The sequence below is a fragment of the Megascapheus bottae genome, chromosome 14 (assembly GCF_031878675.1).
Source record: "Megascapheus bottae isolate mThoBot1 chromosome 14, mThoBot2.hap1, whole genome shotgun sequence".
Taxonomy (NCBI): Eukaryota; Metazoa; Chordata; class Mammalia; order Rodentia; family Geomyidae; genus Megascapheus; species Megascapheus bottae.
The window spans coordinates 28,864,693-28,889,030 of NC_143522.1; the positions used below are offsets into that span (position 1 = coordinate 28,864,693).

The 24,338-nt window shown below is 45.3% G+C and overlaps 1 protein-coding gene across 3 annotated transcripts; it reads left to right on the forward strand.

The window, feature by feature from the left end:
* The first annotated feature begins 208 nt into the window (after positions 1-208).
* On the forward strand, positions 209-23,345 carry Ccnk (cyclin K). 3 transcript variants are annotated; one of them, XM_090344806.1, is made up of 12 exons: positions 209-395; positions 1,605-1,711; positions 6,361-6,610; positions 7,344-7,425; positions 9,834-9,965; positions 14,022-14,127; positions 14,674-14,731; positions 15,396-15,565; positions 16,158-16,423; positions 16,944-16,977; positions 20,304-20,375; positions 22,028-23,345. In XM_090344806.1, exons 3-12 carry the CDS (start codon positions 6,414-6,416, stop codon positions 22,648-22,650), a joined length of 1,740 nt encoding a protein of 579 aa, XP_090200932.1. In that variant the 5' UTR covers positions 209-395; positions 1,605-1,711; positions 6,361-6,413; the 3' UTR covers positions 22,651-23,345. The 3 variants fall into 3 exon arrangements, with proteins under 3 accessions (XP_090200932.1, XP_090200933.1, XP_090200931.1); XM_090344807.1 differs by lacking the exon at positions 1,605-1,711 and having other exon boundaries at positions 209-452; XM_090344805.1 differs by lacking the exon at positions 1,605-1,711 and having other exon boundaries at positions 210-395.
* The last annotated feature ends 993 nt before the right edge of the window (positions 23,346-24,338 follow it).

Genomic DNA, 24,338 nt, shown 5'->3' on the forward strand with positions numbered 1-24,338 from the left:
GCATTTCACCCACGCCCGGCCTCTGATTGGACATCAGGTGCCCTTGGCCCCACCCCCGCGCCCAAGTTCCGTTAACAGGTTCGGTTGCTCCCGACCTCCCTTTCGTGTGGGGGGCGGGGCCCTCTGCCTAGCCCCGGCCTCCAGCACGCAGCCGCCTCAGACCCCGGGGCGGGGCGGGGAGGGGCGGAGCCCGGCGGGCTCGTTCCTGTTCTGGAAGCTCCAGGTTTCTTCGGATTGGTTGACGGGGAAAGCCCTGGCAGCTCCCCGCCCCCTCCGGTCGCGTTTTCGTCGTCACCGGACGCAGCGTGGTGACGGAAGTGCCCCCACATTCCACATCCAAGATGGCCGCCGTCAGCCAGGAGAATCGTCGCTGAGGGGGCTTCCTGAGGCGAGCGGTGAGTGACCGACGGAGGGCCGGCCGCGCCTCTCACCTTCCCGGAGGTCCGAGCAGGGTATGGACGTCTATGGCCGTCGGCGGGCAGAGGCCGGCTCCCCCACCCCCCTCCGCTAGCCCGCTGAAGTTAGCGGGCGTCTCGGGGCTGCCGGGGTGCTCCGGGAGGGGGATTCGACCCCCACCGCCCGCGCCGTGCCCTCGGTCCGGCCGCGGCAGGCACGCCGCGGGGAGCGGGGGCTGCGGGGCCGGAAGAGGGCCCCGCGCCTCCCCGCCCGGTCCGGGCTCCAGCGGGCCTGTTACCCTCACGGCTTGGTGCGTGGGGAGCCGGAGCGTCCGTCTCGAGGTGACGGGAACCCTGTGGACGTGTGGTCAGCGAGGCTGGCGCTCAGGAGCGCACCGCGCCGTGCGGACCCGACGGCCGCGGGCCGGGAAGCCCTCGGAGCCGGTCCTGGCGGCGGGTCCTTCACGGTCTTGCCCTGAAAGCGCAGGGCTGGCTCCCCACTCCCCACAGCCAGAGCCCTGGTAACCCTCAGTGCTCCCTTGCTCAATTATCTGCACTGCCACTGGTAATTATCATTATTTTTGTCCACCTTTTTTTTTTTTTTTTGCCAGTCCTGGGCTTGAGCTCAGGGCCTGAGCACTGTCCTTGGACTTTCTCAAGGCTAGAGCTCCACCACTTGAGCCTCAGCACCACTTCCGGCTTTTTTCTATGTATGTGATATCAAGGAATCGAATCCGGGTCCTTGTGCATGCCAGGCAAGCACTCTACCACTAGGCCAAACTCCTGGCCCTGTCCACATTTTGGGGTTTGTTTGTTTGTTTTTTTTCCCCCTCCTTTGACTCAAGTTTTCAGGCAGTTTGGTTCTCGGCACAAGTCACATGTAACATTTGAAAGGGACGTGTATAACTTGGGGTGGGGAGGGCGGGGAATTCTCATTGTTGGTGGGGGCTTTAAGTCTTTAAATGCCATTTCAAAAACTGGAGATAGCTGGTCACAGACTTAACTTTTAAAATGATCAAGTTCATTTCAGGAGATTATGTTTGAAAGCGGTGACTTCGTTAAGTGTATAAAAGGAAAAAAATGTTCTCTTGTTTTTCCTCAAGTTGAGTAAGGATTTTAGAGAGCAAGAGAGAGAGTTTACAAGTACTTAGGAAAGAAGAGCCTACAGAACTTCAAAACGAAATGACATTTTGTTTCCTTTTGTAACAGATTTTTTTTCCCACTGGTGGTAAAAATAATACCTTCCACCAAAAATGTTACTTGTTGTATGTTGATCCTCATATGGATGCTAAAATCAATGGATGAGACAGTTAATTGTAAGTTATTTTTCATTGCAGAATACTTTCCCTAAAATGTTTACTAATCACTGTGCTGGTTTTAACATGTCTCTACAAAATTTTTAATACTTTTCCAGGACTTTATCCTGGAGTGACGACCTTGGTGTGAATGTGCTGCCTGCATGTGAGGAATAGAGAATGGTAGAAATGGAAATGGAAATGATAACTTGGAGTGGGAAAGCTGAAGTATTTCCCACCCTTGTGAAAAAGTCAGTTAGCATCAGCCCTATAAAGTCCTTCTGAGCCAGTATTGGCAGCTCATGCACACCTGTAATCCTATTTCCTTAGGAGGCTAAGATTGAGAGAATCAAAGATTCAAGACCAGCTCAGGCAGAAAAGTTTGGGATATGTTTGTCAGTAGAGCTGAATGTGGTAGTGCATGCCTGTTAAGAAGCCTGACATAGGCAGATTGCATCCAGGTGCAGGAAACAAAGTGCTAGCTCAGAAATAACCAGCAAAATCAGGACTGGAGACTCCGAGGTAATATTGCCTGCCTAGCAAGTATGAGGCCCAAGTACAAGCCCCAGTACTACAAAGAAAAAAAAAAATTTAAGTCATTCTAGAACCACTTGACATTTGATGTGATAGAATCAGAAGCCTGCTAAACTTCTGTGGTGTTTTTCCCTAAAATTCTTATGAAGATTTAATGTGTAGTAAACCCAATCATTAACATTTTTATAAAATACCTGCTGTACTACTCTTCAAAAAAACAAAAAGGCTAAGTGCTAGTGGCTCATGTTTATAGAACTAGCTATTCAGGAGGCTGAGATCAGGAAGATTAAAGTTTGAGGCCATCCCAACAAAAAGTTCACAAGAGCCATTTGCTGGTGGTTCATGCAACTATCTCCAGTTAATTAGCAAGATGTCTGCGTGGAGTCATGATTCAAGGGAAGAATGCCAACTGTAAATGAGAAAGCCAAGTGAAAGAGTTCAAAGTGGCCCTAGTTCAAGTTCAGATACTAGCACACACAAAAAAGTTCACAAGACCCCATCTCAGCTAGTAGTTGTGGTTGTATGTGGTTGTCCTCTTGGCCATACCAGAGGCTGAGATCATAAGGATTGCCACTCCAGGCCAGCCTGGACAAGAAAAGTTCATGAGTAATTGTAATCCCTCTATTCATCACCTCTATAATAACAATAAAGTAAATTAATTTTTTAAAGTTTATGAGATGCCAACTTAACAGTGATGTGCACCTGTCATCCCAGCTACAAAAGGAAGCATAAATAGGAAAGTCAGGGTCCAGAATGGTAGGAATAAAAAGTGAGACCCTATACTAAAAATAGGTAGGGCATAAAGGGTTGGAGGCATGAGTCAAGTGGTGGTAGAATACCTGTCTAGCTTTGGCTTCAAGCCCCAATAGCTTCCAAGGGAGGGGGGTGGGGAGAGAAAGGCACAGTGCTTATTTCAAATTCTTCAAAATACGGGAAACCAAGAAAGACTGGAAAACTGCCACTTACTAGAGGAGATAGTAGTAAGGAAAAATCATACCTAAATGCAATGTAATGTCCTGAATTAGATCCCAGGACACAAAAAGGAATTTTGGAAGAAGTTAACATCCAAGTAAAGGCTCTAGTTTATTTAAAGTTAGACCAAAGTCTATTTCTTAGCAATTCATTTATGTAACATGTTAACTTGGGAATCTAAGTGAAGCACCGACAAAAACTCCAAACTGTCTTTATCTCTCAAGTATTATAAAAGGGCTTCTAAAAACAAGCTAAAGCTACATAAAAGGGTAGTCTAGGTGAAATCCTCTCTGGTCTGTTCTCTGGTCTCTGTTACTAACCACTTGCAAGTTTTGTTTTGTTTTGTTTTTGGGTTTTTTTTGCCAGTCCTGGGACTTGAGTTCAGGGCTTGACCTCTGTCCTTGGACTTTCTCAAGGCTAAAGCTCTATCACTTAAGCCTCAGCACCACTTCTGGCTTAATTTCTATGTATGTGGTACTGAAGAATCAAACCTGGGGTCTTTGTGCATGCTAGGCAAGCACTCTACCTCTAGGCCAAACTCCCGGCCCCACTACTTGGAGCATAGTCTAGTGGTAGCATGCTCACTTAGCATGCACAAAACCCTGGGTTCGATTCCTCAGTACTACATACACAGGAAAAGCTGGAAGTGGTGCTGTGGCTCAAGTGGTAGAGTGCCAGCGATCCTTGAGCAAAATGTGTCCAAGGACAGTGCCCAAGCCCTGAGTTCAAGCCCCAGGACTGGCAAAAAAAAAAAAAAAAAGATACATTTCAGAAGCAAGATAATGGTATTCCTTTCCTCTCCTTTCTAGGTGTTAGTATGCTATGCACACTGTCCTGTCCTTTGAAAATCTCTGTGCCTTTATAGTAGCTACTTTTGTATGCTGTTGTATTCATTCAGTGTACTGTGTTTGATTCAACTAGCTCCCTGTTAGTAGGGAATGGGGTTGTTTGTAGACTTGCCGTTACAGTTGGCAGTGAAGTGAATAATCTATTGTGTATGCCTTTTTTCAGAGAAGATCACTAGCAGTAGGATTGCTAGGTCAGAGCACACACCTGTGGCACTTCATTGGCTATTGCCAACTTACCCCTGTGACAGTTATCATTTTGTGCTTCTTTCAGAAACATGAAACTACCTGCTTTTCCCTGGCCCTATCAACTGTAAATTGACAAACTTTTGGATTTTTGCCAGTGGGAAATGGTATCTCAGTATGATAGTTTCTGAAACCTTACTTAACTAGCATTGCCCAATTTAATCAATTACACATTACAGCATAAATTATAAGCTAAGCAGTTTGTTTTTCTCCAGGCCCTTAATTCTGTCTATAGGGGTGTGAGGCAGTGATCACATTCCTTTGGGACTGCTAAAGTGCAGGTGCAAGGAGGAACCAGAGTCCTGCAGTGTCACCTTTCTCACCAGAAAAAAAAAAAAAAAAAAGATGAACTGCTGGAGCTCTAGCCCAAATCCTGGCCCCAGAACTACTCTTGTCTTGCTTACCAGGCTAATTTGGCCCTGGCTACCTCCTTTGGAACCCTACTGATGCCCTGTTTGATGTGGTCCATTGTTTCCAAATGTCTACAAGGAATTTTCAGGTTATAGTGGCTTCTGGAACAACTTCTTTCCACATATTTTTTATTGTAATTAATAGAAGGGTTACATATGTTCATCAGATAGAAGGGGCATTATTTCACAAACATTGATACCCTTTCTCATGTCTTGGTCCCCATTTCCCTTCACCCCACTCCTCATCTTGTTTTCCCCCCTTCCCTAGCCTATTTCAAATAACCAAATAAACATATGTACAATATATCACATAACAAGATAAAATACTGTAACAATATGGGATAACCAAGGGACAGCAAAATTGATGAGAGGTAACATAGGACATTAAGGACAATAATCACTCATTATATGGCTTATGTTTCTATTGGAACAACTTTTGCTTTTTCTCAACTTGGGACTTTTAATGGATCTCTGTATTCTGAATGAGAGAAAGGGAAAAGAACAGAAAGTATGAGCAGCCTAGCACTGGTGGCCCATGCCTGTAATGCTAGTTACTCAGGAGGGTGAGATTGAGGAGCAATATTCAAAGCTAGCCCAGGCAGGAAAGTCGATTAGACTCTTATCTCCAGTTAACCATCAGAAAACTAGAAATGGTGCTGTGACCCAAAGTGGTAGAGCACTAGTCTTGAACAAAAGAACTCAGCACTCAGGCCTTGAGTTCAAGCCCCGTAACCGGAAAGTAAAAGAAAGTATGGGAATGTAAAGGACTTCTTACTCATGAACCACTCCTACTTTCCTCCTACAAATTACTACACCCACACAACCAGATCATATTGTGTTTGGTGTATCGATTCAACCCCCTGTAGTTCCATTTTGTTTTGTTTTCCTTTTGGTACCAGTTGGTATCCATCATCTCACATGCTGGGCTAACCTTCTGCCTTTGAGCTCTGTCCCCAGCCTTCCAGAATGAATCTGATACAGTATAAAAAGAAATGTTGACCAGGAGCCCAGAGGGAAAGGGTGGATAATTTAGGAGTGTAAGTGTTTGTAGAGGGTTGACCGGTCCATGTTTTACTGAAAACATGGAGTTTACACCAGGGTGAAAAAACTGGTTAATAAAGGCAGAAAGGAAGTAACATGGACTAACATGTTTCTTCAGCGATATTCACAGGAATGAACTTTACAACTTGGGAGGGAAAGTGGGAGAAAAACATAGGAAGGGGTAACAATGTTCAAGAAGTAATGAACTCACTACCTTGTGAAGGTAACGTAACCCCTCTATACATCACTCGGACAACCAAAAAACTTACCTAGGTTTAATCCTTTAGACTCAATATGGTGAGTCAATGCCTTCTTAATTAACATTAAATGTGGGATTTATTAGTACTAAAATTTCCTAGGGAATGTGTTAAGTTAGGTTTGGAGTTAGCTTGAATGTTTTTGGTTTTGATAAATCATCTCACTTGAATTTATAACCCTCCTTTAGCCTCCAGAGGGCTGGGACTGCAGGTAGGGGTCACCATCACCTGGAATCGCCTGGACTTGTAACTGCCAATCAGTAGTGTAGGGGGAATTTTGATCCATCATCAGTTATGTTATATTATAATCTAATGCTTATATTACTTACCATCTCTTTCTAACTTCGTGTCCTTTTCTCTCTTAGGATTCCTGCCATTTTCATAGAACCTTTTAGAAAGAACAAGCCTACGTCAATAAATGAAGGAGAACAAAGAAAATTCCAGCCCTTCAGTAACGTCAGCAAACCTGGACCATACCAAACCATGTTGGTACTGGGATAAGAAGGACTTGGCTCATACGCCCTCACAGCTTGAAGGACTCGATCCGGCCACGGAGGCCCGGTACCGCCGAGAGGGGGCTCGGTTCATCTTCGACGTGGGCACACGATTGGGGCTGTATCCTGATCTGCATTTCAGTTCGTAGTGGATAACCCCCCTCACACACACTATATTCATGCTTTATCTAATCAGGAGTTGATACTGTAGACGATTCCATACTGTAGTGGATACTGGAGTTAAATAGCTTTAGTGTATAAATATTCTGATTGCCTGCAGGGTGCCTGTGGCTCAAGCCTGTAATCCTAAGTACTCATGAAGCTGAGATCTTAAGGATCATGGTTTGAAGGCAGCTTGGACAGAAAAATCTGTGAAGCTCTTAATCTCCACTAAACAACCAAAAAAAGTGGGAAATGGAGAGAATATGGCTCATAGTACTAGTGCTCTAGCCTTGAGCAAAAGAAGACCAGAGACATAGCCCATGCCCTGAGTTCAAACCGTAAGACTGAGAGTGAGAAGTATCTGATTGCCTGGTTTTCCGGGAATTTTCTATATCTAGTCTAACTTAAAAGTGTAGACTCACTGAGCAGGTAGAGTAAGTAGCAACCTAAGAAGAAAGCCAGCTCCCATTAAGATCACTGCTGAGAGTTCCTCAAGGCTTACTGCATGCAAAAATCTTCAAAGTGCTCATTCTTATACCAGATTTTTGACACTCTGAGGTTTCTATCTGCCCACTTTGCCACTGATACTGTTTACTAAAGCTTGACTTGTTGTTTTTATTTCTCTTCTCCGCATATAATTAAGAGGATAATACATAAATGTTATTGGCTAACTCCCTTAACCAGAAAAACAGCCACTATGACACTCTGGCAACCGGAATAATTTATTTTCATCGCTTCTATATGTTTCATTCCTTCAAGCAATTCCCAAGATATGTAAGTATATTCAACTTATATTGTAATTATCACGTTATTATTCCTATGCAGGAAAACAATAGCCTAGGCTGATTGTAGTATTTATTTTTAACCATATTTTCCAGAAACTACTTGTTTTTATGTAGTATGTAATATACACAAAAAGAAATCAAGTTTCAACAGTTTTTTCCTTACATGTTGTTTTTGTGCTGATCCTAGAGCTTGAATTCAGGGCCTGGGCATTATCCCAGACCTTTTTTTTTTTTTTTTTTTTTCCCCCCCAATCCTGCGGCTTGAACTCGGGCCCTTAGCACTGTCCTTGGGCTTTTTTTTTCCCCCTCAAGGCTAATGCTCTGCCACTTGAGCCACAGCGCTACTTCTGGCTTTTCCTACGTATGTGGTACCAAGGAATCAAATCTGGGTCTTCGTGCATGCTAGACAAGCACTCTACCACTAGGCCAAACTCCCAGCCTACATCTGGCTTTTTGTTGGGTAGTTTATTAGAGATCAGAATCTCAGAGAGTTTCCTGGCTGGGCTGGCTTTGGAGCTCAGTCCTCAAATCTAAGGCTCCTGAGTGGCTTGTGTGAGCCACCAGCAGTGCCCCGCTTGAACACTGCTTTTTTTTGCAGCTAACCTTTTTCATATCTTTTTTATTTGGGTCAGTATGGGTAACAATCATATTGTACTTGTATGAAAGTTTACTTTTATGTTTTCTTTCTCAAGGTTAATGTAGGCGTAAGGCCATAGGAGAGGTATTTGTCAGAAAGATGGCTGGCAGTAGAAGGGAGGATATGGCAGCAGCAAGCCAAATCTTGAGCATATAGAAGGCTGAGATGGGCTGTGGCTGCAGTCCTACTGAAAGTCACCAAGCAGATTCAGGGATACACATGCAGTATATTGACAGTCCCGCCCTGCCCCTCTCTCTCTCTCTCTCTCTCTCTCTCTCTCTCTCTCTCTCTCTCTCTCTCTCTCTCTCTCTCTCTCTCTCTCTCTCTCTCTCTCTCTGTGTGTGTGTGTGTGTGTGTGTGTGTGTGTGTGTGTGTGTGTGTGGTGGGATCTTGAATTCAGGGCCTGGGAGCTGTCCCTGAGCTCTCCTCAAGGCTAGCATTCTACCACTTTGAGCCACAGCACCACTTCCAGTTTTCTGGTGGCATATTGGTGATAAGAGTCTCACTGTCATGGACTTTCCTGCCTGGGGTAGCTTTGACCTGAGATCCTCTTATCACAGCCTCATGAGGAGCTAGGATTACAGGTGTGGGCCCCTGGCACTCAGCCTGCCCAAACCAATTAACACTTTTTGCCAGGTTTTAGTTTTAGAGTTGTGTGCCTGTCTTCCTCATTGGCTTATTAGAGAAGACTATCAGAATCAGCTTTATGCCTCAGCATAGTCCTTGACTTCCAGGGTAATCCGAAGCACATGAAGAAAGTGGCATGTGAGAGAACTGGGGTCTCGGGGTAGATGCCAAAGAGTAGTTCAGACCTCAGTGAGTCTGCAACAGCACGTAAAGGGCGGTGTCTTACTCCATTCAATTGGGTAATTTTATAAACAACAGTGCTGCAGGAAGGGAATTCCAAGATGGAGGAGCTGGCAAACCCCATGTCTGGAGAGGGTGTGTTCCTCATAAAGGAACACTTCCTGCTATGTTTTACAATGGTTGTAGGAAGAACAGCCCACTTGGGCCTCTCATAAGAGCAGAAAGCCTGTGCCACTTCACTTGAAGTACTGCTGTGCCTTTCTTCTTTTACCAGTTTTCTTAAAGTTGACACACAAATGCTATGAATGAAACCTAGAGCCTCACACACATTAGGCAAGTATTCTAAGAAAAATAAATTTTAAATAATGTATGAAGTTTATTTTTTCAAGGTTGTAAATGTTATTCAACATTTTAAGAGTATCTAAATATTTGCAAGTAAGAAGGTAGGAGAATAAGATGGACTGGCGTATTGTGAAGGTCAAAAGTTCTGTGTCGGGGCTGGGAATGTGGCTTAGTGGTCGAATACTTGCCTAGCACTTATGAAGCCCCGGGGTTCTATTCCTCAGTACCACAGAAACAGAAAAGGCTACGAGTGGAGCTGTGGCTCAAGTAGTATAATGCTAGCCATGAGCAAAGAAGGTCAGGGACAGTGCGCAGATCAAATCCCAGTACTGACCAAAAAAAAGTCCTGTGTCAGCTACATGCTGATGGCTCATACCTGTTATCTTAGCTACTGAGGAAGCTGAGATCTGAGAGTCCAAGTTCAAAGCCAGCCCAGGCAGGAAAGTCTATGAGGCTCTTATCTCCAATTAACTTCTAAAAAGCTTGACATAGAGGTAAGGCTCAAAGTGATAGATGCCAGCTTTGAGCAACAAAGCTCAGCAACCGTCTTTTTGTTTATTCCTGTGTAGTGTTTGCTAACAAGAATCAAGAGTTGTTGTCTCTTTTTTTAGGTGACAGGAGCTTGTTGTCTTTTTCTGGCTGGGAAAGTAGAAGAAACACCAAAAAAATGTAAAGATATCATCAAAACAGCCCGCAGTTTATTAAACGATGTACAATTTGGCCAGTTTGGGGATGACCCAAAGGTAAGAACTATAATTTCCTGCCTTCAAATTTGTTTCTTGGTGATGGCCTAATAATACAGGTCTTTGCATTAAGAATATGTCTGTTGGCTCCTGTATCCACCAATCCCTTGAACACCTAAAAGGGCCTTATGTAATAGGTAGTCCTTGCCTTGTAAGATAGAAGAAGGCCAGGTGCTGGTTCATAACTGTAATCCTAGCTACTCAGGAAGCTGAGATCTAGGGATCAAGGTTCAAAGACATCCTGGGCATAAAAGTCCATGAGACTCTTACCACCAATTAGCTGGCAAAAAGCTGAAAGTGAAGCTGTGACTAGAAAATAGCAGAGCACTGCAAAGGCTCTGGGAATGAAAAGGCTAAGGGAGAATTCCCTGGCCCTGAGTTCAAGCCACATATAAATGAAAGTTAGTTTGTTTTTCATATGTCCTATCAGGAATAGTGAGCACTTACATTCTTGATTTGGCTAGTACACTACAGAGATATGTTGTACTTCAAGCCTTAACCACAGAGGAGATGAACCTATGGCTAAAGTAGTAGATTGTACCACCACTAGGCAAGGATCTCATATAGCAGCTGTGTGTGTATATATCATAGGGTGCCTTGGAGAACCTGCTCTTTGACCTGCAGCCTTTACCTACTTGTATTACCAAAGCAGTAAACAAATGTCCTAAATATAGCAAAATAAAGTTCTTAGCTTCAGTGCTCTAGAAATTAGGAGCGGGGAATGGTACACTAACATGACCTGAGTGGGGGAGGGGTTCTGCACTCTTCTGTCTTGCCTTGTGCAACCTCCCAGAGCTGATGTGGAGGTAGGGACTGAAGGATCTGAGAACTGGAAGACAGAGCGAGAGAGAAACAGTTATTTGAAGAAATAGGAAACAATAAAAATGTTCATTGCATGGAACCTTTTTAGTGTTGGTTAGCTCTGGTTTCGCTGAGTAGTTTTTCCAGTGATATTAATTTCTCATGTCTTCAGTAGATATGTCTCAGCCATGATGATATTAAGCACTATCGTAAAACATTAGTCAAAACACACATGTCTTTTGCTATTGAGTGGCAGAATAGATTTTAATCAACTAATCCAATAACTCTTCAATCATGAGCTGTAGAAAGTGTTATAATATTCTCTGCCTAGAGACCCAAATAAGTAGAGGGCTGAGCTGCCCTGAGGAATGCTACTTTCAGGGAGACCTATAATTACCCATTAATGGAGTGCTTAGAACACAAAGGATGGGCAGACCTGGGGCTGTCTTGTAATACTAGAAGAGCACCAACCAGGAAGCCTTTGTGGTACACTTGGTAAAAAAAATGGTTTCTAAATTTAGAGGAAATGTTGAGCTTCTGAGAAATCAAGTGTTGACAAAACAGGAGAAAAAAATTTCAGGATGTCTGTGTTGGGGGGGGGGGTCATGGGGCTTGAACTCTGCTTGGGCGCTGTCTCTGAGCTCTTCAGCTCAAGGCTACCACTCTACCCTTAGCCAAGCCACACTTCCAGTTTTCTAGAGGTTAATTGGAGATAAAAGTCTCAGGTCAATTGTGCCAGGGCTGGCTTTGAATCTTGATCAGAGCTCAGCCTCCCGAGTAGCTAGGATTACAGGCATGCGCCACCAGGCCCAGTGGGATTTTTTTATACTATGCAAAAGTTTTAAGAAATTTTAGCCAGCTTTTATGAGAGAATATTTCAATTAACCATCAGTGGAGCTGTGGCTCAAGTGCTAGTACTAGCCTTGAGTGAAAAACCTCAGAGACAGTCTCCAGACCCTGAGTTCAAGTCCCAAGAATTACTCCCCTACCCCTACCCCCACACCCACCCTACAAAAGCAGAATGAAAAGATCAGCCAGGAGCTAGTAACTCACATGTAATCCTAGCTACTCAGGAGGCTGAGATCTGAGGATCGTGGTTCAAAGCTAGCTGGGTCAGGAAGGTGTATGAAATTCTTAGCTGCAATAAATTGCCAAAAGAAAGCCAGAAATGACACTGTGACTCAAGTAGTAGAGCACTAGCCTTGAGCAAAAGAAGCTTGAGAACAGAGCCCAGGCCCTGAGTTCAAACCCCAGGACTGGTACCAAAACAAAAAGGATGAAAAAATATTAATGTAATTTTTTTTTTTTTTTGGTGGGTCATAGGACTTGAACTCTGAGCCTGGGCACTGTCCCTGAGCTCTTCAGCTCAAGGCTTCCACTCTACCACTGAGCCACAGCGCCACTTCCGATTTTCTTGTAGTTAATTGGAGATAAGACTCTCATGGACTTCAGTGCCCCGGCTGGGTTTCAACCACAATCTTCAGATCTCAGTCTCCTGAGTAGCTGGGAGTACAGGTGTAAGTCACCATACCTGGCTAGTCTTAATGTAATTTTTGCAGGGTGATTCATTATTAGTCTTCTCTAGTCATTATACAAATTCAGTAACGTCCCAGCCAGTACCAGAAGTGTTCATTTGTTAATGAAAATAAGCAAAATGACTACTACACGGTTGGTGGAAGTATAAACTTGTTCAATCACTCTGGAAAGCAATATGGCAGTTCCTCAAGACTAAACATAGAGCTCCCCTATGACGCAGCAATCCCACTCCTTGGTATTTACCCAAATGTCCATAAATGAGGACATACTATAGCTACTAGAGCAACAATGTTCATGTAGCATTATTCACCATAGCTAAGATATGGAATCAACCCAGATGCCCCTCAGTAGATGAAGATGTTGTACTTATACACAATGGAATTCTATGTTGCCATCATAAAGAATGACATTGCCCCATTCATAAGGAAATGGAAAGACTTGAAAAAAATCATACTAAGTGAAATAAGCCAGACCCAAAGGAGTATAGGCTCCATGGTTTCCTTCATTTGCAATAAATAGTACACAACTAGAATTCTCCTAGCAGAGGATTACAGTAGCTCAAAAGCTGTGGTACATACGGCCAAACAGGATGAATCTAAACAAAATGAACTCTAGGTTAATGAAAGAAGAGGTCTGTCTTTGTGATTGCTGTTCTTAATGTACTGTGTAACGTTACTACTTTTCTCTTTTTTTTTTTTCCACTATGGTTAATCTCATGAGGGTACTGTGTCTGAATTTGTATACTGGTATACTGTATTTGCTTATTTGAAATAGGGAAGGGGACGGGGAAAACAAGATGACTGGGAGGGGGAGGGAGAAGAGAAAGAGGGACAAAAACATGAGAAGGGGTATCAAGGTTCGAGAAACAATGTACCCACTACCTGATGTATGGAACCCTTCTAAACATCCCAACAAGTACAAATTTAAAAAAGAAAAAGAAAGGAAAATGAGTCTAAAATTTGGGTGACAAAGGACATACGGAAATAAAGAAACTTTAAAATAGGAGTAATACTAAAGCCCTTTCACATCCCCTTGATTGTGATACAGGAGTAGAAAAGTAGATCCTTTAACAGAAAAGATTTTATATATGTCCAAATGCATGCATGCACACATAATTTAGGATACAGTTTAGGTAGCATTTTAAGTAGAATTTTTTAAATGATAGTGTGTGTAGTAAATGATGATGGGGTGGCTTGTAATAGATAAATGAAGGATTTGGACATAAAAGTAATACATCCCAAATTCATACTTACACACTATATGCCTGTATATAAACATGTACAGTGCACACTTAGTTATTGTGAAGCTCCTTGTCACCTCTTCCCCGCGTGAAGTTTCCAGTGAAAATTGCTGAAGGATTGCATTTTTAATAAGAATCCTGAAACTATAAAAGGCAGTTAAATGTTCCATAAAGGAGACGTTTGTTTGGTTAACGCTGACGCTCATGAGGTAGAAGGCTCACAGACTTTCCTGCTTGAGCTGGCTTCAAAACCATATCCTCAGAACTCAGCCTCCTGAGTAGCTAGGAATACAAGCCTGTTTCTATCATTTTCCCAGTTAAACCTGTTACTGTTCTGTCTTCCTGTTCTTGAGTTCTTTTCAGAACCATGCTAAAAGCATGAGTGAAGAGGGAAAAAGGAACAAAGAGTGAAGGTTCCAGGAATATTACTGTGAGAGAACTGTGGTTATAATTACTATCCCAGTGTTTGTTACTTGCAGGAAGAAGTAATGGTTCTGGAAAGAATCTTACTGCAGACCATCAAGTTTGATTTACAAGTAGAGCATCCATACCAGTTCCTCCTCAAATATGCAAAACAACTCAAAGGTAAGTAAAGAGTTTTAGTTGATTGGTTTTGTTTGTTATTGTTGAGGTTTTTTGCAGCTTGGAACCTCAGATGTCAATAGATGCCAGACAAGGGCTTTACCACTAAGCTTTGTCATTCTGAAACTAAGTCTTTCTAATTTAATAATATTCAGATTATGCTTGTCAAAAACCAGAAAGTACCATGCATGAAATTCTCAGTGCATAGCTCATTCAGGCAAGTCAGTAGTGGAGCTATTAGCGCTATTTCTTTTTATGTATAAACAGGTTCCATCATGCAGTTGCAGGTGATAGGAGGCAGGAAAATGAGTCAGAATTTTTTAAATAGACTACTAAAATCAGCCTTGGAGCCAGGTTTCCCATAAATGGTAGTTTGCATGGGGTCATATGGAAGACCAAGGGTAGGACGAGGACCCATGTCATTTGTTCTCATTTTCCAGATGTGAGCTGTATGCTGTACAGACACACATTAGATTTTAAGTAATTGCCTCTTGGGAATTACCTCCTCCCTATTCCTATTAATTTACCTTTTTTTTTTTCTCTTTCTAGGTGATAAAAACAAAATTCAAAAGCTGGTTCAAATGGCATGGACATTTGTAAATGACAGGTATGTGTAGTCAAATGTTGGTTGTATTATAATGTTTTTAATTAAGCAGAGACCTTTAGTGATCATTTAATTAAAACCCCTAAATTTGATCAGGACACACACTAACTTTCCCTGGACAAATGGCCAGGTAATGGCAGAACTGGGGCTCAAGTCATTTGTTCCCCTCCGAGAGATATCTTTCTGCCCTGCCATGCCATATCATGGTGGTTGAGAGGCTGGAGTTCTGTCACCAGTTTGAAAATCTTGGGGCGTAAGACATTGGACATTTGCATGCTTAACACTTTTGCAGTGTCACCTAAGGTTTCAGGCTTGTGATGTTCTTCAGAATGCCAGAGACTAGAGATGCCCCATGCCACTGCTGGCAGAAAGCTTCTTTTGATTTACAGAACATTTGAGCAAATCATACAACTGCACTTCAGTGCCTACAGTTTCAACAGGAAACTAACCATCTCTATTTGTAGTTAATAGTGCTGCAGCTCTTAAGAAACAAATTAGTAACTTTTACTAAGTTAACATAGTTTGGTCATAAGACTTATTTTCTTGTAATACATTAGTGGATGGTTGAACAAGCAGATTGGCATTAATCTTTATGCTTTGGTTTTAATCATTGCTGTCAGGTCACACCATTCAAAAAAAATCTTCTTCTTTTTCCTTGTTGAGCTAGTCTGTGCACCACCTTGTCACTGCAGTGGGAACCGGAGATCATAGCAGTAGCAGTGATGTATCTTGCAGGACGTTTGTGTAAATTTGAAATACAAGAATGGACCTCCAAACCCATGTACAGGAGGTGGTGGGAGCAGTTTGTTCAAGATGTTCCGGTTGACGTTTTAGAAGGTATTGTGCCAGAGTGTTCCACGTTGAGATTACTCTTCCCTGCGACCCTTCAGTCCTAAGAGTAGATTTTCTCCAGTTATATATCTGTAATTTTTTTTCAGAAGCATCTTTAATTAAATCTGCTAATACAGTTTTTAATATAATTTTGGCTTTTTCCAAGCACCTAGTTTTAGTGAATTAAAAATACAACCCAGAGCCAGACACGGCAGCTCATGCCTGTAATCCTAGCTACTCATGAGGCTGAAATCTGAGGATTATGGTTCAAAAGCCAGCCCGAGAACTAAAGACCATGAGACTTTTATCTCCAATTAACCACTAGAAAAGTGGAATTAGTGCTATGGCTCAAGAGGTAGGGCAGTAGCCTTGAACTAAATAGCTCAGGGACAACGCCCAGGCCCAGACTCCAAGCCCCACAACCCACAAAAAATAATAATAATACAGTCCAGTTTTATGCATGGTAAGATGGAGTTAGTTGCAAAGGTGATCCCTGCTATTAGTCCTGTAGGAGACCAGAGCTGTGTGGTATTGGTGTTTGTAGGCAGAATTTGGTTTACAATAATTGGTGGTAAATTTAATTGTTTCTGCCATCTAGACATCTGCCACCAAATCCTGGACCTTTACTCGCAAGGGAAACAACAGATGCCTCATCATACCCCACATCAGCTCCAGCAGCCCCCCTCTCTCCAGCCTACACCACAAGTGCCACCAGTACAGCAGTCACAGCCCTCTCAAGGCTCTGAGCCAGCCCCACCCCCGCAGAAAGACTCGCAGCAGTCAGCACCGCAGCCGCAAGCAGCCCAGCAGCCCAAGAAGCCGTCCCCGCAGCCCAGTCCTCCCCGGCAGGCCAAGCGCGCTGTGGTGAGTGGGCCTTCGGTGGCAACCCATCCCTGGAGTGTTGTTCCAGTTTCTGAGGGATCACATGAACACAAGACAGTCAACCCACCCCACCCAGACTCCCAGACTGCAGCTTTTGAGAGCCGCCTCAAAGCCTGTCAGCATGTGCTTCTGGGGTTCAGTTCTTAGTGATTTGTGAAGTTTCTAGTCTTGGAGTGCAAATTTTATTTCCCCAGTCGTAGCACCCAGAGCACTATAGGAAGCCATTTATTGCTGCAGATCCCCAAAGATGGCTGGGTAGGACCAGTATCATCAAGTCCCAGGACCAAACGTAGCAACGGCCTGAAATCTCATGGTGCAGAAGGGGTTGTCATCTACCTGACTTGAAAAAGGGAAGAGAAAGGGGACAGAAATGACCTGCTGGATGCATAGTGTGCTTTGCAAGCTCACGTCATGGTCTGTCAGTGATCCTACTAGTGCCTACGTATTTTTCCTCACCCAAACTCATATCTATTGAGTCACTGTATAATTTCTTTTGTGACAGGTTGTTTCTCCCAAAGAAGAGAACAAAGCAGCAGGTAACTTTTAAATTTTATATCAATATAAATTTTTCATTCAAGTTCTCAGTTAACACTGTGTCCTTTCAGATAGACGTAGGTTGTTATACCTGGGTTATAACAATTTTTGTCTGCCAGAGAAAGTGCATTATGTTCCCTGCTGAGCACAGACCACAATTTAGATTGTACTTCGACAGGAGATACTAGTACAGGCAACAATGCTGGCAGTAAAATACATTCAGTAACATGTATGGAGTTACCCTCATACATGTGGAACTGTTTGATGTTGAAGAGGTAAGTACAAGTCAGGTGCCAATGGCTCACATCTGTAATGCCAAACCAGTTCAGACAGGAAAGTCCACGAGACTCTTACCTTCAGTGAACTTCCAAAATAGTTAGAAATGGAGCTGTCACTCAAGTGGTAGAACACTAGCCTTAAGCAAAAAAAAGGCCAGGCCCTGAGTTCAAGCCCCAGGACCAACATTAAAAAAAGGCAGAGGACGGGGGGCGGGTGTTTGAGTGGAGACCGTTGCACAGAGTAAAGGGCCAAGGGAGTGCCTGTCCTCAACACAGTGATGAGCCATCAAAGGGACAGGCTATCTGTGTGTCCATAGGGCATTCTCAGTGCATCATAGCTCTTGCTGCCCTGGAAGCTAAACCTCAGTCCTCATATCTCAGCCTTCTGAGTAGCTAGGATTATAGATGTCAGCCACCAGTGCCCAGCCTGTACTGAGCTCTTGAAAGGCACAGACCATGTTTACTCACTGCTACTTCTTTGTTGTCTACTGTTGTTGATTCCGGTGAGTTGCTTGTAAAACTATTAGGGCAATCTTCAAGGTCTAAAGCTATATGTTTCTTGGCATCTTGAAAGAATGATAAATTCAGTACAGGTGAGTGTTGTAGCTTCATATTGACAGACATGAAATATGAAACACTGTAAGGGGAGTGCCACCCAGTGTGCGGTGAAGGCGAGCTGACATGGCTCTGGGAGAGAGGATTGAAACAGCCTCAGGGTTACCTTGGAGGAGGACTTGCCTTTGAGCCCCAGAGCACTTAGAAGGAAGGACTCCAGTGAGCAATGTAGAGTCAAAAGAAAATTACTTTTCATTGGATCCAAAGTGAGTGTTCAGTCTTACCCTGGGACTTGATCCCAGAAGCCACTCACCATATGATGAGGTTGCATACTCAGCAGGAGCCTTTGAAGATATTTAAGCAGAAGGATGGCAAAGTCTGTTCATTTAAGATCCGTTTCCTGACAGCAGGAAGGGCAAATGATTGGAAATGAAGAAAAATGTGTAAGCCCGTATGTAGGACTTGGTAAGGGTTAGGCAAAGAGAGGCCTGGGCACAGGAGGAAAGAGCCGAGGTGCAGTGTCAGTGCACAAGCTCTTCTGTGCTGCGCCCTGCACACCACCAGCCCCAAAATGTGGCCAACTCAGGCTGTCACACCCCATCAGCTCAAAGAGCACACCAGACTTCCAAGGGTTCATACAGAAGTAGACCATATATACAATCTCATGGACAAAGTTCTGTATTATTAGAATAAAACTAGGTGTGTCAGGAAGTACTAGGGTTCCCACTTTGTTTTTTGCACATAATTACTAGAACATTAAAATTGTATGAAACAGCTCTCATGCCTGTTGGCCGTGTCCATTGGAGGCAGCTGTGGCTCTGTTGGTTGTGAGAATAGGAAGATGGAGAACAGCACTTATTTTAGAATCTGAGAAGAGAGATTATGTGCAAGGCTCTAGCTTCATGGCCGGAGAGGTGTGCATGTTGGAGTGGTAGACACTACAAATACAGTTATATGTGGGAAGGTGGTAACTCACTTCTGTTCAGGAGGCAGAGGAAAGGCAGTTCAAGGCCACTCTGGGTCCATAGCAAGACCTTGCCTCCAAAAAAAATAAAGAAAAAGGAGAAAGAGGTAGAAAGAGGAAACAGAGGGGAGAGAGGGGGTTGTTCTCTGAGGAGAGACTGTATGTAGAAGAGAGGTCTCTGAACCTTGAATTTGGACTGTGTTAGAGACAAGAAACAAAGAGAAGCTAGGCGTGGTGTGGCTCACGCCTGTAATCCTAGCTACTCAGGAGACAGATCTGAGGATCAAGGTTCAAAGCCAGCCTGGGCACAAAAGGACTTGAGACTCTTTCTCCAGTTAATCCCTAGAAAAACGGGAAGTGGGGCTTGGCTCAAGGATAGGGTGGTAGCCTTGACCTGAAGAGCTCGGGGACAGCGCCCAGGCAGAGTTCAAATCCCATGACCACGAAAGAGGGGGAGGGAGGGATATCAGTCAGTAGTAATAGGAAAATCTGGTCATCGTGTTGGCAGAGGCAGAATGAAGCATGTTAAAAAAAGCCATGATGAGCTAGGCACTGGTGGCTCACACCTGTAATCCTAGCAACTCAGGAAGCTGAGATCTGAGGATCACAGTTCAAAGCCAGCCTGGGCAGCAAAGTCCATGAGACTCTTATCTCTAATAAACTCAAAAGCTGGAAGTGGAGCTGTAGCTCAAGTGGTAGAGTTCTAGCCTTTAGCAAAGAAGCTCAGTGTTCAAGCCCTGAGTTCAAGCCCCAGGACCAGCACTAAAAAAGGGGGGGGGTGAGGGGGTCAGGATGAAAGCCTCCAAGAAAAAAAGCAAACTATCCATTATGTTGTACATTTTCTTTTCTGTTCTCCCACCCCCGGCTCTGGGCACTGTCCCTGAGCTTCTTTGCACTCAAGGCTAGCACTCTACCACAGCACTACTTCCAGCTTTTTCTGAGTAGTTTATTGGAGATGAAAGTCTCATGAACTTTCCTGCCTGGACTCACTTTGAACCACAATCCTCCAGATCTCAGCCTTCTGAACAGCTAGGTTTACAATCATAAGTCACCGATACCAAGCTCTCGTCCTTCTTAAACTGAAGAGTTTGCACACTTCAGTATCTTGTAGCCTGTTCTGGAGATATGGCATTGCTATTATTGGGGCTGGCACAGCAACCAGTGATTTAAAGGGTCACACTCTCAGCTGAGTGCCTGCCTGCAGATCTCCACTGTCACTTCCTAGGCTGCTACTGGAATTTGGTGTTTCAGAGCAAGAAAGTAAGCTTCAAATAGATGAGAATTAGAAGGCAGAGGCTCGTCTGGTAAGCTCCCGAGGCCTGTCTTTGTGTTTTGAGATGGCTCTGTGCTGCTACCATATCCCTTGAGAAAATAGAGGGAAGGATTTGAGTTGTATTGCTGAATCCTTCTAGCTCCCTTAAATCTTTGGTCATTTTTCTCCCAAAGAAACCTCAGAATGCACCTTTTTTCTCTTTATATTTGTTTCCAAGAAGAGGTAAGAATAGCTTTTAATCCACTTTTTTCTTTTTAGAACCACCGCCACCTAAAATTCCCAAGCTTGAGACCACTCACCCGCCATTGCCTCCAGCTCACCCCCCTCCAGGTAAGTATGGCTGGTGGGAGGAGCAGCGTGGATGAGGGCCTGTAGAAGGGCAAGGCGGAGTATAATTTGGAAAGGTGGCTATAAGCAAGGAGCTCTCTCACAAGTGAGAGCTGTGAGGATGTTCTAAACCAGTCTCGTGTCCAGAAGTGCTGAACTCTCTTCACAGATAAACCAAACCCTGACACCTGTATGTAATCCAGATCCAGGCAGGACTGTAGGTAGCATCTACATTATGCCTCATATACCTGTTTGCTGGTGGCAGGATGTCTTCTTGGTCCACTTTAAAGAATAAGCGATTGTTCAGAGACATTAGACCTAGGTTTAAGACTGCCAAGTTCTCAGCAAGACAGTGAGCAGGGAGACTTCCCAGGTGGCTGCTTGTGCCCAGCCTTCTCTGAGCCTTCAGCAGCCCACTGCACTGACCAGTAGTTAGCTGGCGCCCATAGCTGGCTCCAGCTGTGGAGCTGCCTGCCTGTAGCCAGTGGGCTGCTAGGTAGCTTTCTCCGTCTGTGTGCAGTTGTACCCAGCGCAAGACCACAGGCTTTCTATGCTACATGGGCTAGAACCCCACAGCACCTCCTCAGTGTGCGCCCCACCTCTGCTGGGAGCATAGAGGGGCTCGGAGTCCAGGAAGCCACTGTGGGAGGAACACAGAGCCTGCCCTTCCCCAGAGGAGCCCTGTGTAAAACTAGAAAAACTCACAGGGTTCATGGTGGGTGGGCCTGAGGTACAAACCTGATCTGACAGCTGTAGTGCCTCTGAAGGTAGTGGGTGACACAAGTGGGCCTTGACCTCCCCCTACCCCCCAGAGTCCCCCGAGACCACTAGAAGGAATAGAGGAGGAGGAGGAACAGGTGAGAAGAGAGGAGCAAGTAGTTCCTATAAAGGTGGGGTGTCGGGAAATGAGGGCCCTATGGCAGACAGGTAGGTGTCAGGGTAGAAGTGCCTGTGGTGCAGGCAGAGGGCCAGGGCAGGTGCTCTGAGGTGGCTTCTTACAGGAGGATGAGCGTAGGAATTGAGGCTGCTACTTCATGTGATCTCCTCGGCTGGCTTCTAGAACCAAAGGGCATAGCTTTCTCTGCCTCCTAAGGTTTCTGCCTTCAGAGAGAATGGGCTGGCATTTCTCCCAACCCTGAATTTGCTGTTTTCACCTTGTCAAGTATAGGGGCCTGACAAGTGCCGCAGTTGTAGCTGCTAAAAAAGCAGTGAATGTGTCACTAATGCCTGGTAGGTTCCTTCACCTGTGGTACCTCCTGTGGTTCCTCCTCCTCCGGCTGACATGCATAGATAGGGGGTCCTGGTGTCATTTTCCATTTTGTGGACAGGACTATGATATGCCCAGATCCCTGGCCTGGACTCTAAGGACAGAAATAGGCAGGCTGCCGCTGTACTACGCTAAGAGAAGGGAGCTGAACCAATCTTGCCTAAGGCTGGTGTGCCTAGGAGTGGGGGCAGGAAGCCCAGGGTCAAAGGATACAGATGGGGGGACTGGGTGACAGGTGAGGGAACACAGGAACACTGACCTGCATGTGGGTCCCTGGGGGATGGAAGCAACCTGCCAGCGCCTGGCTTAGAGCTTCCTGACTGAAGGCATCTGGTCCACAGCTGTGCCAAGCCTTCGGGCTGGGCACCAACTTGTCTCTCTTTTGCAGACCGGAAGCCACCCCTTGCTGCTGCCTTAGGCGAGGCTGAACCACCAGGCCCAGTGGATGCCAGTGACCTTCCCAAAGTGCAGATTCCTCCTCCAGCCCATCCGGCCCCAGTGCACCAGCCGCCACCACTGCCACACCGGCCCCCGCCACCACCACCCTCCAGCTACATGACTGGCATGTCCACCACCAGCTCTTACATGTCTGGTGAGGGCTACCAGAGCCTGCAGTCCATGATGAAAACCGAGGGCCCCTCTTATGGTGCCCTGCCACCAGCCTACGGCCCACCCACTCACCTCCCCTACCACCCCCATGTCTACCCTCCCAACCCACCCCCACCACCTGTACCCCCTCCCCCTGCTTCCTTCCCCCCACCCACCATTCCCCCTCCTACTCCAGGCTACCCACCTCCACCCACTTACAACCCCAACTTCCCACCTCCACCCCCACGCCTGCCCCCCACCCATGCAGTCCCACCCCACCCTCCTCCTGGCTTGGGTCTGCCACCCGCTAGCTACCCACCACCTGCTGTCCCCCCTGGAGGACAGCCACCTGTGCCCCCGCCCATCCCCCCTCCTGGCATGCCACCCGTTGGGGGACTGGGGCGAGCAGCCTGGATGAGATAACGTGACGCCTTTCTTTCCTTGTTTTATACCCGTTTTTTTTTCTAATCAACTTGAAGAGTAGTTTAATGGGAAAGCAGCAGGGTACCTTGGATAATGCTAGAACCTGCAGTGTGGGAGGAAGGGGTGAAAGGAGGTCCTTCCTCACGCCTGGAAGGTGGGACCGGCGTCGGCTCCAGTGTGGCCCAGCCTCTCTCCTGCTCTCATACGCATGGTTTAAGCTGTTGCCTAAGAGTCCTGCACTGGGTTACTTTATACTAGTGAAATGTTCACCAGCCACATTGGCTTAATAAATAGCTTCAGTAAGGAGTGGATTCCTTCTAGAAATCAGTGCCTCTTTTCCTGGAACCATTTTCAGTAGTCCACCTCCATCCAAGTCAAACTGTCCTCTCATTCAGTGACATTGTCCATGACACCCAGTAGGTGAGCCGCCACTCTTGGCTTTGTAGGTATCCACATCCTTTGTCCTGAGATTCTCTTGAAGGGGTCGCCTTGTGAGAGGGCCTGTTTCTTTTTCCTCCAGGGAAATGGGGAGAAGTGTACTTGGAAAGTAATGTATGTTTACATCTATTTGCAAATTCCTGTACATAAAGATATATTTTTTAAGCGTGAATGTTATCAGCATACTGTGAATTCCATCTTGGTTACAAATGAGACTCCTTCAGTCAGTTATCCAAATAAAATCAGTTCTGAAACTAGCCCTTGTTTGTTCCAGCTGGACTCCAGCTTCCATGGTCTGGCCTGATGGGGAAATGGGACCCTTCTGAGGATGGAAGGATGAGCGCAAGGCCTGCTCTCACTCCTGGGCTCCTCGAGGAAGCTGGTTGTTTGCTGCCTTCTGGCTCAATCTGCCCATGTCTGACCTCAGTCTACTTTGAGACCAGTTGATTTCCCACCTGGACCTTCCCAATAGCTGTGTATATAGCACGGGCACTGAGGTCAGACCAACTAGACATTTTCCCACGCCTGGCATGCACAACACAGGAAGGCCCATGCAAGGAGCCATCGCCAGCCTTCAGCGTGCACTGTGAGAGGCCAGCATTCTGTCCTAAGTGGCAGGACAGAATGCTAGGTGACTGGCCACGCCCCCTGTGCCCCGCCACCCCTCAGCCCTCAGCAGAGACAAACTGAACACCCAGCCAGGAGGCTTGCAAAGAGGCCTTTATTTATCTAGCTCAAAGTATACACTGTCACAATCTTGTTACTCCTTTTACTAAAATAGTTCAAATCAATGTTTTTGCCACACTATCAAAAAGTTCTATCTTTTTTTAACTCCACAAATCAAAAGTGTTCGAAGAGAAGGTAGAAATGGGCCAAAAGTCCATGGCTCCAGCTCTGTTGCAGCTGGGGCAGGAGAGGGTGGCTGTGTAGTCACCTGCAGAGAAGAGCAGAGCTGCTGGCCACCCAGGCCTGGGACTAGATGTTCCGTCCCTTCCCCCAAAGCAGCACAAATACTTCCCCACAGCATGAAAAATATACACCTCTATCTCTGCTGCCATGCATTTCAGTTCCTTAAAAAAAAAAATCAGTAGTATTGTTTCCTCTCAAGTTTCAAGGAAAAAAACAAGGAAAGGTCACTTTTTTCTCTTCCAACACTGGTGTGTAGCTCATAACTTTTGGATAGAAATGTGCTACTCTAGAAAAATGTGCTCAGCAGATTCTGACTCCAGGCTGGTGGGGTGGGGGGCGTG